We start from the raw sequence: 15664 nt of genomic DNA, 5'->3' as shown, positions 1-15664 counted from the left end.
AAGGATAGAGCTGGCTTTAGAAGCTTGTTGTTTGAGGATTGTAGCTGCTTACGGCGCATGGTCATCTTAAGTAAGTAAGTACCTAATTATTATAGGAATTGGTCTCAAAATATTTTTGTATGAACACCAGAACTAAGAAATCAAAAACAACAACAACCCTCGCAACATATTCTGGGAAAAAAAAAATAAAACTTTAGTCAATTTTTTCTTACCCACAACATCCAGGTAGCCCATTTGGCTCTTCATTGGGTCTGTATTTATCTGACACATATACCAGCCTTTGTCTGTTTCCTTGATGTCCTTTATTTTCAGCTGCCACGTCTTGTGTTCCGAATAAGTAATTCCGATTCTTTGGTTCTTCGTTATAACATGATTTTGAATTGTAAGTATGGTCTGAGTATCAACACGCAACCAAGCCACCTGTAATTGAACAACAAAGAAATATCCCAATTAGAGGCAGAAGTCTGTGCTTTTTTCAAACCATAAAAGTTTATGTGCTATTATTATTATAATTGCTAGGGGTAAAAAGTCTACAAGGAGGGGTGAAATGAACATGTTTTAATGCTGTCCAACTTTGGTGCGTGCCTCTCAACTTTCAGTTGGGTTGCAGGTTCCAATACCAAAACCTTTGAAGAATGAAATGCAAATGATGTTGAGGGTTTGTTAAAAAAAATGCTTGCGGAGATTTTTCACTCTCGTTTAAAATTGTGAAATTTATCGATTGGTTTTCACTTTTGAAAAGCCACACTGCCCGCAATCGTTCGAAGCCACATAAAATGCGTAAATTACGGTCGAAATTGTGCTGGCTTGGGGTAAAGTTTTCCACTAAATGTTCGATTTAATTAAGTGGCAGAGTTTTGTGAAGCTAAGCAAGTGAAAATGTGGAGTTATACATATGTATGTATTTATATTTGTGTCTCATGAAAGGAAGAGTAATTAATTTTGTTTAATAGGCAATACATCAACCATGATTTTGGAACTCCGGAAATAGAGGTTTGTGAGATTGTGTGGGCCAAATAAGGGATTCATAACATAATAATAGCGAATTTTCTGGAAAAGCTTAGCTTAGCTTCACACTATTAAAAAACAGCTTCAATATTCAATTCTAAAAAAAATGTATAGAGCGGTGGTAAAGTAAACGCTTACTTTGATATACCTTCGCTCATGTTAAAGATACCTTATAATTTCTCTTTTAACCCTTTCGAACCCAAGCTATGAAAATCAATATTAAAAAATGTTTTTTCAGTATAACCGTGTCAAAAACATCGCAACTAAGAAATATGAAAAGCAAAAAGTTATTTTCCAAAATAATAAATAGCAAGAATAATGTGTTACTCTTATGTTACAAAAAACAAAACACTTTCTGGATTAACATTTTTTATATCTTTTTTTTTTTCAAAATTATGATCATAATAAAAAAATTGAATTTCAGTTCCCTTTTCGATTAAAAAAAGTTTAAAAGTATGATATTTGACTAACTTTTTGTACTAATCCAGTAACTAGGCATTATTATCTTTCAATTAAGCCATCGAAACCTAAAAAAATATTTAATAAAATATTTTTTACGAATTTTTAAAGATATGTTACATGAGAGTAATCCTGGTACCGAAAGGGTTAATAGTAATTTTAGGCTGTTCCATTATTCTTGTCCGTGGTTTTTTTTTACTACATTTCATGACATATACATATACTAAGGAAAATCTCTACTACCAGGTAAAATCTTAAATTTTTTTCTTTGTTCTTAAAAAGCTAAGAAGAGAGTTTATTTTTTGTGTTAGCATGATTTTCATTTAAAATGCAGATACAACAAATATTTAAAGTGCCAGCCTTTATTATGTACACCTGATAAAGCCCGTTGTTTTGGTTTTTATTCCATTATAAATTGATTAAAAATACGATTATCTTGTTCTTCAGAACTCGATATTGGTATTAAATAAGCAATGTGTTTCATATCTCTCCATTAAAAAATAAGTCAATAAAGTGCGGTTGGTCCATTTCTTCCTATATACAAAGATTAACATACCTTTCATCAGTCAGTTTTAAATTTCTGTCCGTACACCGCAGTGGGCTGGAACCGAACCTCGCCCTGTTGGTAATATGATGCACCAAGTTGAATTAGAGGAAAATCTTTAAAAGGTGTGTGGTAAATTATTCCGCAAAGTCTGGATCAATTAATTTTCGCAATAAATCAAAAAACCCGCCAACAAAATCAAGGAGGACACTTTAAATATTTGAGGTAAATGCGTTTTGAATTGTCTTATTCTTAGACTTTTAAGAATTAAGCACATATCAATTTTGTTTAAAGAAATTACCCAGTGCAAGTTTTCCCAAACATTTCAAAAAGTGTACCTATGGGTTTCCTGTCCACATTTTGTTATTGTGTTGCTTCTATACAAAACTGTGAAAGCAACACAAAATATAAAAAATTTTATTTGCTTTTAAATTCAATTTCGTTCTTTAAATATTTGTTATTGTAATTTTGTATTAAGACTTTAATACATACTAGCCGACCCCGCCCTCGAAATTCGAGTGCCAATTTCTTTATTTTGTTTTTATTTGCAACAATTTAGAACACAATTTTACCAAAATAGTTTCTTTATTTTGTATAGTATTTGTTGTTGTTTTCTTGCGATTAACTACACTTTTTGAGGACAAAATACACAGGTATATTATAATATACCTACTTTTTTATATATTTAAAACCTGATTTAGATATTGTTGAACTACGTTTTAACTGCGCTCAACTACGTAAAAAAAGTATTGTTTGCACCTTGCATTTTGAGATTCAATTCAACCTGTTTCATGTTCCATTGGTTCAAATTCCATCATTCAATCATTCAACCTCCACCAACTTCACTCAAATTTGTCATTCACACCATTGTATCATTGTATATATATTTCTATAGTACTATCAATCGAAGAAAATACTTTAGCGACATCTTTTGGTAGATCTGCATTTCAATTTCCTGCATAAGGTTCAAATATAAAATAAAATAGCGATCCCACCGGTGGCGCATTGTATATTTATTCCTATAGTACTCTCATGAAGTAGAATTTTCTGTTTTGCGTCGCCCGCCACCGGTAGGATCGCTATTTTATTTTATATTTGAACCTTATGCAGGAAATTGAAATGCAGATCTACCAAAAGATGTCGCTAAAGTATTTTCTTCGATTGATAGTACTATAGAAATATATATACAATGGGTGGCGACGCAAAACAGAAAATTCTACTTCATGAGAGTACTATAGGAATAAATATACAATGATTGTATGTCCTTGTAGGTTCTTGTCTTGGCTTGTAGAAGTTTAAATTTCCGGAAGGGAGAGGGCGTTATTTATCGCACTTAAAGTTGGAATGATATTTGTGTCAGCTATTACATTGTATATACAGGGTGTCCCATAGTCACCGCCCCAAATGAAAACCATGGATTCCTGAGGTCATTTTAAGTCGAAAAACTTAAGAGGTAATTTTCTCGTTTTCGTCCCGTTTTCGAGTTACCACGGTTTTTATGATTTTTGCTCTCTTGTCCTTTAACTGGCTTTATCTTTGCCAAACTACGTTTGATTTGAAAGATTTTTTTTACAACCAATCAAGAATTTACTACAGTTTAAGATTGTCTCGAAACTTTTTTTTCTGCGGACAACCGTTTCGCCACAATTTTGCATCAAACACAATTTTCTTCGTTTTTTAAGTTGTTTTTTACACTTTCATATCATTTTAGTCAAGAAAACAAGTTAATGAGTATTAATTTTTTGTGCTTTTTATTAAAGCCCAGTTTATTTTGATAAAAAAATAAGTTTTATTTCATAAAAAAGGCTACTGAAAGTAATTTAAAAAAAAAATAAACAAACTGAGTGCATTAAAAAAAAAATAATTTTTAAATACAAAATTAATTTAAATGAATTAAAATTTTTTCTGAGCTTTATCTATTTGTTCTTTTTTAACCACAATAGCTCAGAAAAAGTTTTTAATTCAAATAAATTCATTTTTTATTTAAAAATTATTTTTTTTTAATGCACTCAGTTTGTTTATTTTTTTTTTAAATTACTTTCAGTAGCCTTTTTTATGAAATAAAACTTATTTTTTTATCAAAATAAACTGGGCTTTAATAAAAAGCACAAAAAATTAATACTCATTAACTTGTTTTCTTGACTAAAATGATATGAAAGTGTAAAAAACAACTTAAAAAACGAAGAAAATTGTGTTTGATGCAAAATTGTGGCGAAACGGTTGTCCGCAGAAAAAAAAGTTTCGAGACAATCTTAAACTGTAGTAAATTCTTGATTGGTTGTAAAAAAAATCTTTCAAATCAAACGTAGTTTGGCAAAGATAAGGCCAGTTAAAGGACAAGAGAGCAAAAATCATAAAAACCGTGGTAACTCGAAAACGGGACGAAAACGAGAAAATTACCTCTTAAGTTTTTCGACTTAAAATGACCTCAGGAATCCATGGTTTTCATTTGGGGCGGTGACTATGGGACACCCTGTATATTTCTATAGTACTATCAATCCATGAAAATACTTTAGCGACATCTTTTGGTAGATCTGCACTTCAATTTTCTGCATAAGGTTCAAACATAAAAAAAAATAGCCATCCCAGCGGTGGCGACGCAAAATAGAAAATTCTACAGCATGAGAGTACTATAAGAATATATATACAATGGCTATTACATGAAGCCTCAAGAGGCGAGACTTTTTTTTAAAAATAATTAGTGCAAAAGAGAAAAAAGATGAAAGAAAATATTATCCGACCGGAGAGTCGTGGGTCGTGAGTCCGAGACTCTTTTTTGACGTTTCTTTTTGCAATTTTTCTTTTTTCAACATTTCCTCTCATTTCTATTTGCTTCTTGGTGCAATACAACAACAACAAATTTTAAATCAAAAGAGAAACGTCAAATTTGAGTCCTTGACTCAGGAGGCATGGTGTAATAATACGCGCCTAACAGAATGATTATCAAAAGAAAATTCGAAAAAAGAGTCAAGCCTCTTGAGGCTTCGTGTAATAGCTGACATTCAGTTTTCTAGGAAAATTTGAATGAATACCTTTAGATATTAATAAGAGATTAAAGATAGATTCACATTTATTAAAGGTGCGTTCAGGTGTTGATCTTCACAGTATCCTTAAAAAAGGTAATCCGTGGGTACCTAATGTGTGGCAGTGAAATTTTAAGCAAAAAATCCCTTTGAAAGTGAGAATCGACATTTTGTGATCTAACAAATCAATTCTTAAGCCTTTACCACACCAACTGCGTCGCAAGATAACGTTTTTTTTTATATTAAAGCCATAACTACAAATCTGTTTTATGAATATTTTCATAGAACAAATTATGGCCTAAATGAGCCAATTTCTCGTTGCATCAGGGAAACTAATGCTGTATGTTTAAGGATCGATATTTTTAGAAGTTGTTCAAGAGATACTTTCAAATTATATGTTTTAAGCATAATCAATTCGTAATTTAATAATTTGTTAATTATTTTTATGAAATTTTTTTTTCTTACATAAATAATTGTTATTTATTTTTATAATTAAATTTTACTATTGTAGTTTTTAGTTTTTAGTCTAAAAAGAGTACTATATCTCTGTTTGATGAATAAATAAATAAATAAACAATAGACTAAAAAGTGAAAATATTTGAAATTTACAAAATTAAATTTTTTTTATTTCTTTTTAGCGCTATTTGTTTCTGAAAAATTTTTGGAAAAAACTACAAAACTTGTTTTTGAAACCAAAAAATAGGCTTTCTTCATCATTATTTTTTTTAATTTTGTGGTTGGAAAAACTGTCAAAAAATGAGTTTGAAAATTTTCACTTTCACAGTGGCCGTTGTAGTTATAGGTTTAACTACATTGGCTCAAAAAGTGAAAAAGTACAGAAGTGAAAATTTTCAAACGCATTTTTGTATGGTTTAATTTTGTAAATTTCCCTTTTTTTCACTTTTTAGGATATTGTAGATAAGCAACAAAAAAGACGTTTTTGTTAGTTTTCCCTGAACCTCATAAGAAAAACGCTTTGTCATGAGGCATTTGGTGTGCGATAAAATATTAGTGCCTTTTATGCAAAAATGTAAACGTCTAAAAGTGAAAACTTGGTAAAATGGTAAAGGAACTGTCAAATTCTTATTTTCTCTCAAGAGAGAAAAGGACGAAGATAGATTTCTTTGGTATCAAAAGTGTTTACAAAAGATTGGACCTTAGTATAATAGCCTTGAATAGAATTCGATTTTAACAAAAAAAATTCATGGTAATAAAACAAACATCTTACTTCTAAACTTAGATAACTAAAACAGTGAAAGTTAACCATAGTTAACATGCGATCTTAAAACAACGCACCAATGTGAAACCACCTTAATGTTTTTTGATTTTCGCTGAATGCTTTCATTCATTCATTCAGTCATGAATGACATTTCATTCCAGTCGATTGGAAATTTTCCAACAGATATTCCAGTTGTTTTTGTTTTTTTTTTTTTTTATTTTGTATCGAATTTTAATTTGGTTAATTTCATTATTTCGTGTAAAAAAGGTAAACAAAATTGATTCTGCACTTATAGACGTCATTCTCTATCGTTCGGCGTATAATTTATGCCCCTTCGGTTTTTGTGGGCCCGGTATTTTGTACCACAAAAACCATGTTCGCCGTTTTATTATATGATGATGATGATGATGATGATAAGAAAATTAGCTGACATTGAAGTCCAGTTGCGAATATAACGCTTTGGAGGCCCTCCTTTTCCTAAACTGGATCACAGCTCTTACAAACTTGTATGGACTTTTTGGGTTCTTGGTTTCTGTTATAAATGAAACATTTTTACCAATTTTCATTGGCGTGACAATTTTTTCCCAGTTTTTGTGGTACTAATTCCGAATTTCATCATTTCTTTGAAAAAAAAAAACACCCTTTCACTCAAGATAGTTTTGTACTTTTTATAGATTCTTAATTCTTATACCAACCAACACTTTTTCACCAAGTTTTAAAAATTAATAAAATTTAAGTTAGCTGTTATGATACCTTTCTCACACACAACTTTGCACATCAAAAACATATAGAAAAGTATATTTTTGTTCTTGTGGCAAATACCTCGTTGACGAGTGTAATTTAATTGACTTATTGGAAATGGTTACATCAAAAAGCGTAGAGCGCATTTTTGTTGCGTGTTCTTTTATGAAGATTGAACAAAGCGTTTGACGCTTTTTGATCTAACGATTTCTAATAAGTCAATTAAATTATTTTACAGTTTTTAGTGCGTGATAAAAGCGTATTTTTAGTTTTTTTAACTATGTATTTAATTATTTATTACACTTTTGCTTTATCATTTCAGAGAAAAAACAAATTAAAATGAATCCAAAATATGGTAAACTAATCTGGCAGAATGAATAAATTGATATTTTTGTTCATCTACATGATTCATTCTACTTTTAAATTCATAACTGTATAATCCAAAATTCAACTACCTACTCGAAAAAAAAAATCATTCATCTGTGGGTAAATTACATTGTAAACTAATGCTATCATTATTTCTCTCTCATGCCATATCAAATTGCCATCTAATGTTAACGAATTTACTTTCAAATAACAATCACTTTCTTTGAGTTTGTTCACTATTCGTCAGTTGTTTTCATCGTCGACGTGTCCTTGAAAAAAGGAATAATTAAACCGTCATTATGTCGACAAAAACAGGTTCAACCACTTGAAATTATTCAAGAAATCAAATGACAAGTAATTCCACTACAAGTAACAATTAAGCCCGGATCCCCTTAATGCGTTCGTTAATTGCCAAAAAAATATATAAAACAAAAAAACAAATCCTTTTACATCAGAGTCCTGGTCTAGAAGCCCATTTGCCCTATTCGAATTGATATGCAAACAAATTTCGGTCGAAAGAAGTGCGCTCCCTGGTCTGTGGAATCATTCGATATAATTGCTGTTATATAGGTAGGAGGCTCATACTTGCCTGGCCATATGGCGCGATTCTCTTGCCATTTCACCTACTTTTGAATTGGGGCACAGGGTGGAGGTATAAAGGTTATTTTGCATTACTAAACCAGTGCGTGAGAGAATTTGATGGCCTGGGCAGCTCACCTGGTATTGTTCAGTCACTAATGACAACAATAACTTAACAACGCAGGCGATTATTACCTCGTTTAAGTAAAGAGGTCTACTCTGGCAAAGACGTATAACAGTACATCCCCTTGAATTTTCAAAATTACTTTTCCCAGAGAGTCCTCATTATTTATTTTCAATTTGAATATTTAAAATAATTAGGGGATGTATGAAGAAATACTGGTGGCTTATTCAAGAACAATTCTGTTTTCAGGTTTTAATTTAATGGTATAATTTAATACTCGAAAAGTTTTCTAAAATAATTAAAGATATTTCAGGTATTTGTAGTTGAGAAAATAAATAGGAAGGTATTGTAATAATTTATTCAGTTTTAAATTAATAAAAGAAATATTTGAAAAGTTTACTCACTTTGTAAGAGCCAAGATCTTGTACAACGCATGTTAGAAGAGCTTCCCGTCCTACTGATGCCGTCACATTTGATATTGGGGAACTAAATTTTGGATCAGCTGGAATAAAAAAATGCATATTAAATTACCTTTCTTTTGTATGTTCATAACTTTTTTTAAATTTATTTTACTATTCCTAGTCTAGAGTTCACACGATTTCAAGCATTCAAGCTGCTCGAAAGATCCGTTAGAAATAAAACTATAGGTATGCTCCATTTTTTGAAAATGCCCTATAATATAATTAAGGATTAATGACACTTTAGTTTCAGCTTGGAGGAAAATAGAATCGCCGCCGTTATTATGGGAAAAGTGTTAACAAAAGTGCTGTATACCTGTTTAAGTTTCAAGAATGTTTGTTTATCGTACTATGATTCAGTTCACTGATTCTTCTTACTTTGAACACAGGTCAAAATTTAATCTTTCGGGTTTCGTATGAACGATGGCAGTTGTTAAAGCTGAATGTGCTGAGCATAGGGGAATTCGACGAAAAAAGCTTCTGATGAAGAAAAAATGTCCAAAAATGTTAAACACATCAACCAGACAAATCATTACAAAACTGATTCAGTATAGAAGCAATGGACATTAGTAGGCGAACGCTTAAAAAAAGGATATTCTATTTACAAAGAATACTGTTAATCTTAAATAAACTTTAAACCAGCAAATACAGACAGTTTAGCACGACATCTAAACGACGGGGAACCCATCTTGACACAGTAATAGTTTCGCATGAGGTCTCACACAAATGTTAACAATCCTTCAATGGAATAAAAGATTTGACTTTTGAATATAGAAAGACTAAGATAGCCTTTAAAAAGTCCTTATTTCAGCAAAAAATGCAAACCAAAGTGGTTAAAAGTATTATTTTTCTAGGTATTATAGCAGCAGAATATAAATCATACACAGGGAAAAAACTTTTAATCAACTAAACTATATTGATTTTTAAATTTTTTTCCAAATGATTTTGCGTTGAAGACGATAATTCTAAAATCAAACTAGAACAACATTTGTTTAAAGTGGGTTCCAACCATAAAACATCCTATAATCAAAGTTGTTTTAAAAAATAGAAAAAATTGGCAGCCATAAGGATCGACCACACAACTCTTGAGTCACTAGGCGAGTGCCTTACCAACACGCTTTCTCATTGTTGGAAACAAGTATATTAAAGTGCAATCAAAACTGAGGTCTGATGATAATAATTATTTTAAAATTTGTTTCAACTTTAATTTAAGGATAGTTCATGAAAGCAGGGTTGTAATAATACTAATTGAAAAAGAAAAAATGCAAAAATATTTGTAACTGAAAAAATGTACATTAAAAAAACTTATTGTTGCAACTGAAAAATATTTTCATTAAAAAAACATTTTTTTAATGCAAATTTTTTTCAGTTGCAACAAATATTTTTTTGATTTGCAATAAATATTATTTTTTAATTGGTAATTGTAGTGAAAAACAAAGGCATTTAAAACAAAATTATTGTTACATCTCTGCATTTGAGTTTTTTCAGCACTATCAACATATTTAATTTTAATATCTTACTCTAAGCTCAATACATCTGAAATTCCTGAAGTGTAAGAACAAAATGCTCGGGATCCTACTCGGAACATGCTCAGTCGTGACCAGAGATCCAAACGAGTATGTTCGAACCTGTTCGAACAATTTCAATTTTTTAAAATGATCGTTCGTGCTTGATCGTTTTCTCTCTATACTCGTAAATCATCTTACTCATAAACAAAAATACTCACAAACAAAACCATACAAATTGTTTGAACTCATGAGCAGTGTTGCCGTTATGCGACTTTAGTCGCATTTTGACCCCTTTTTTTGCCCCATGCGACCATGAGACGACCTTTTGAAAAAGTGGTTATTTTGACCCTTTTTTAAAAATCTTGCGACTTTTTTGACCCCAACTCATCTCTAGAAAAAATGTGTGAAAAAAAAATCTATTTCCATTGAAATAATATTGTTTCAATTCCAGAATTCAACTCGACTTTTTAATTCTGCATGAAAATCTTGCAATTCCTTCTAAGTTGTGAATCGTGAATGTATTACACTGGTTTACAAGGGTTTTGTTGCCGAAACAAAAATACACTTCTCTGAAGGTTTTTGGTGTGCTGAACTCGAATCCGAAGTCAGAAAGAACTAATCAGCTCCCGTTTTTGAGATATTACCGTTAGAAAATGCAAAAATACGTTTTTTTTTAATTCTTCGCACCTTCTTCTTTTGTGTAAAGAAAATTGTTTGAGCATATTTAGTAACGGTTTCTATAAGAACTGTTTTCCATCTTTCGACACCTGTTTAAATCTTTTCAATATCTTTTATATTGCCCGAGATATCTCAAACTGAAGTAAGTGGGTTTGGCTTCATATATCATATAGAAGATAATGACGTTATAAAATTTATAAAAATACCAATCAACTTAGGATATCTCGGGCAGTAAAAAAGATATCGGAAAGATTTAAACAGATTTTAAAAGGCTGTATATAGTACTTATGAAAACCGTTACTAAATATGCTCAAAAAATTTTCCTTATATAAAAGAATAAGGTCCGAAGTACTGCAATTTCTAACGGTAATATTTCAAAAACGGGATTAATTTTTTTAATGTTTAATTTTTTTTGACTTCAGATTCGAGTTCATCACACCGAAAACCTTCAGAAAAGTATATTTTTGTTTCGGTAACAAAAAAAAGTTTAATTTTGTTAACCAGTGTTATGTAAGTAATTTCACCACTCTCCACTCTGTATCCGTTTAACAAAACTCTGCAATTATGTCTGTGTTTGTATGTGTTCGACTGAGGTGAAAATTTCTCCGTTATTTTACTGTTTCATTTGCTGTTGCTAGGGATGAAGGGCCCGACCCATAGAATCCGTTGCGTCCGTTGCGTCGAAGTTTTAAAATAAAATACACACGTTCTTATGGGAAGCGACCCATAAGCGACGGATCGGACGGAGACGGACTTCCCATAAGAACGTGTGTATTTTATCGAGCTGTCAGTCAAAAACTTCGTTAGTCGTTTTCTTTTAAGGCATGTGCACATGTTCTGTTACTGGATATAGATGTTGAAAAACATTTATCGCCAGTGATAAAGTTAAAGAACAGGGACCCGTTAGTGATAAAAAATTTTCAAAAATAAAAAAAAACTCTTGCAGAGCATACATTTTTTACAGACGTTTTGTATGGGAGCTGAAATTTAGCTCGATCTGGGTACAAGGCTTAAATCAATGTTAAGTTGTTTGAAAAATAGTGAAAACATATTTCAGATTAAATATCTAGCCGCGGGTAAATTTTTAACATTTATATGGATGTGAATACAAATTTATCTTTGGTGAAATTTATACATATGTCAGAATTGGGATTAATTTTACGAGGCTAAAATTTTTTTTAAATCCAAAACAAAAGAATTAATGCTGTTACAAACACTTATAAATCTTAACAATTTACTCCGGAAACACGTTCTTCTGTGAATTTCATTTTTGATAATCTACCATTCACTAACAATTTATATTAGGCGTGTTTTTTTTTCTTTATCTATATAGATTTTGAACAAAAAAACGACATCGATATATTTGAAATCAAAACAATTTACGTGTTAAAAGCAGCAGATTTTTGAAAAATCCAGATAATTATCCAGTTTTAACTTTCTCTCGATAAAAACAGCAGTGCCAAGGTACTTTATTTGTTGTGTTATAGGTACTTTATACAGAAATATATAAAAATATTAACAACCAAAAAAGCGGAGAAAATGGGGTTTGAAAACGCTCTCATCGAAAAAATAAGCGAAATTTTGTTTGACATGATTGCATTGAAATGGCAATATTTCGAGATATACGCAATGCTTTTTTCATATAAAAGTCTTAAATGGATTCTGATAAGATATTTGAACAAATATATACATAAAATTACCAAAGTTTTTTTCGAAAAATTAGAAATAAAAATAAAAAAGTTTCCACGTTCGATTTTTAAAAAATCGAAAAAAAATTCATTATGGCTACCTTCAAACGCTTATAACACAAGAACGGCGCAACTAATGTTAATGGTCATGGTCTTAACCCTAGAATGCATATATACATATTTGTATACTTATTTCAATCTTTTGTTAAAATAGGACATACATTTTAGTATAAGTTAAATAAGAGACATTAGTTCACATATTAAGTATTGAAAAGGTTAAATACATTTTTGTTTTGTTTTATTTGATTTTTTTTTAAGTTTTAAAAATAGATTTTATTAAATAATTAATTTTTTGGGTTTCATATATTTCCGATTAATTTTTTTCATAGGTAAGTATACATATGTAATATGTAAATTATTATAATACAAATGTAAATATTCCACTAGTATTAAATGAAAATATTTTTTTTTTAAGTTGTTATGTTTCAATAAATAAATAAAAAAACTTGAATTGATATTTTCGATTTCAATTTATATGGATTTGGTTTGATTTTGATTCATACACAAAAAAATTTGGAAATGCGACTATTTTTTTCTCGTGACCCCTTTTTTTGCTTTTTTTGAGACCAGCCAAAATTTCCCAGCGGCAACACTGCTCATGAGTATACTTGATCCTCAATAGCCACGAACAAAATTACTCGTAAACAGATTGACTGTTCATAAACACTAGGCCTTACTCGAAATGATCGGTAGTGATCGAAGTGTTCGAACGTGATCGAAAAATCATGAACAGTTTGAACAATGAAAACAACCACTTCCAATTTCTAGTCCTATAGGTACCTGTTGCATATTTTTTTTATTTAGGTTTTGAGGGTTGGTTGTTTGCGGTAATGCAATTAAAGCAGGTTATTTTAAGTTTACAATTGTGGTTTTAGAAAGGGATTTTCAATGACTGAGTAAATAAAAAAGTAATTAGTCGTTAGGTAACAATACAAATGGGGTAGTGGGGAATGCCCAGTTAATTTGTGCAGGTAGGTGCGTAGTAGAAACATATCCCTAAAAAATATGCAATAATGTGATTTGGGATGATTGTTTTTAAAACAAATTACTATTTTTTCGGGTAGGTATATTGGGGAAATTACAAATCAGCATGAAAGGATTAAAGGGAAAGTTCTTGCGAGAACAATATTTAAATAGTAGTCTTCTGAGTTCATTTAAAAAAGTAATAGTTTTATAAAAAAAAACAATGGAAGAACAAAGTATTAGCTTAAATCTTAACCCCTTGTAACCCAACATCGCAAATTTTAAAATTAATAATGTCAATCGACTTGCCTTTGGCTATAATAAAATACGTATTTTTTTAAAATTCAATATTTTCATTATTTACTTATAATCCAGTCAAATAAGGGTTTAACCTCGGAATGAATGTTAGTAGAAATTTTTTTTGCTCAATATCTTCCTTTTGCCATTCTATAACATATCTCAAAAGTCTAGAAAAATCTCATGTGCGCTTGTCGCGATTTCAAGGTCAAATCGCGAAATGGAGATTTTCAAAATTAGCAAAAATAGGCTATGGTATTATATACACATATGATACATGATTTCAAGGTATTTTTTAATGCTGATTCCAAAAAATCTAAAATCAAGACAATCTGACGTCTCTGGAAAAAGTTATACCTGTTTTTCATCTGTCAACTCATATTATTATAACAGTTGCAAACTTACTGCCGAAAAACCCTTAAAAGTTATGGTAGATGAACCAAATTTAGCATGAAGATTTTAGAATCCATCATTATTAAAAATCAAAACAATCCATTACAAAAAATATATATACCTAAGAAATAATGGTATTTTTTGATGGAGCGGCAAATTTTGGGATATGCACTAAAGAAGATTCTTGTTCATCTTAGGAAAAAGTGATAATAGGCTAATTTTTTCATTTTAATCTCTGTTTGGATATTCTTTAACTACCCTCAAAAATCTAAAAAAATCTCATGTCCGCAAGTCCTAATTTTCTTGGTTTGAAAATAAGGTGCAGATTTTAAAAAATTAATAAGAAAAGTTTAAATTTTTATATGTATACCAACATAAGCGACATGATTTAAAGGTATTTTTTAACACTTATTCCAACAAAACTCACAAACAAGTCAACCTGACCATCCCTGAAAAGTAATGCACCTTATTCATGTTGATCTGACACAAATATCTGAAGTGTAGTTTTTCAATTTTTTTAAATCTGCAACTTATCTTCAAACCAAGAAAATTAGGACTTGCGGACATGAGATTTTTTTAGATTTTTGAGGGTAGTTAAAGAATATCCAAACAAAGATTAAAAGGAAAAAATTAGCCTATTAGCACTTATTCCTAAGATGAACAAGAATCTTCTTTAGTGCATATCCTAAAATTTGCCCCTCCATCAAAAAATACCATTATTTCGTAGGTATATATATTTTTCGTAATGGATTGTTTTGATTTTTAATAATGATGGATTCTAAAATCTTCATGCAAAATTTGGTTCATCTATCATAACTTTTAAGGGTTTTTCGGCAGTAAGTTTGCAACTGTTATAATAATATGAGGTGACAGATGAAAAACAGGTATAACTTTTTCCAGAGAAGTCAGATTGTCTTTATTTTATATTTTTTGGAATCAGCATTAAAAAATGCCTTGAAATCATGTATCATATGTGTATATAATACCATAGCCTATTTTTGCTAATTTTGAAAATCTCCATTTCGCGATTTGACCTTGAAATCGCGACAAGCGGACATGAGATTTTTCTAGACTTTTGAGATATGTTATAGAATGGCAAAAGGAAGATATTGAGCAAAAAAAATTTCTACTAACATTCATTCCGAGATTTACCCCTTTTTTCTCCTTATTTTACTGTATTATTAGTTATTTCGAAATTTAAGGAGTAAAAAACTAAGTTTAAATAATTTAATTTTGTAGATAAATGCAAAAATTTAGGCAAAAAACTATCTAATATTTATTTTTAGGTGCATTCCTAAAACCCAAAAATAAAACCCCGTTAGTTTATGCAGGAAAAATATTTTTTCTGAATTTCGTAGTTTTTACAAAAAATAGCTTGTTTTCAAAAAAATCCGAACTTTCAACTTTAACTGCCAATTAAAAACTATTGGTGTCTTTTATTAAAAATATGGTGTACTATTTCGATAAAGCAATATCTAAAAAATATTTTATCTTATAAGCTTCAAAAGAAGAAAAAAAGAAAAGACTGAAATATATGATTACATAAAGTCAATAGT

The 15664-nt window shown here is 30.2% G+C and overlaps 1 protein-coding gene across 1 annotated transcript in view; it reads right to left on the bottom strand.

The window, feature by feature from the left end:
• LOC129916396 (neurotrimin) overlaps positions 1–15664 on the bottom strand; it is a 92421-nt gene that overhangs the window by 64483 nt on the left and 12274 nt on the right. Inside the window, exons 3-4 of the mRNA XM_055996300.1 lie at positions 8468–8565; positions 213–420 (exon numbers count right to left, since the gene is read on the bottom strand). Of these exons, the coding sequence (XP_055852275.1) occupies positions 213–420; positions 8468–8565 (306 nt within the window). The remainder of the gene's footprint in view (positions 1–212; positions 421–8467; positions 8566–15664) is intronic.

Source organism: Episyrphus balteatus, chromosome 3 (assembly GCF_945859705.1).
Source record: "Episyrphus balteatus chromosome 3, idEpiBalt1.1, whole genome shotgun sequence".
Lineage (NCBI taxonomy): Eukaryota > Metazoa > Arthropoda > Insecta > Diptera > Syrphidae > Episyrphus > Episyrphus balteatus.
This window is presented reverse-complemented; position numbering and strand designations above follow the sequence as displayed.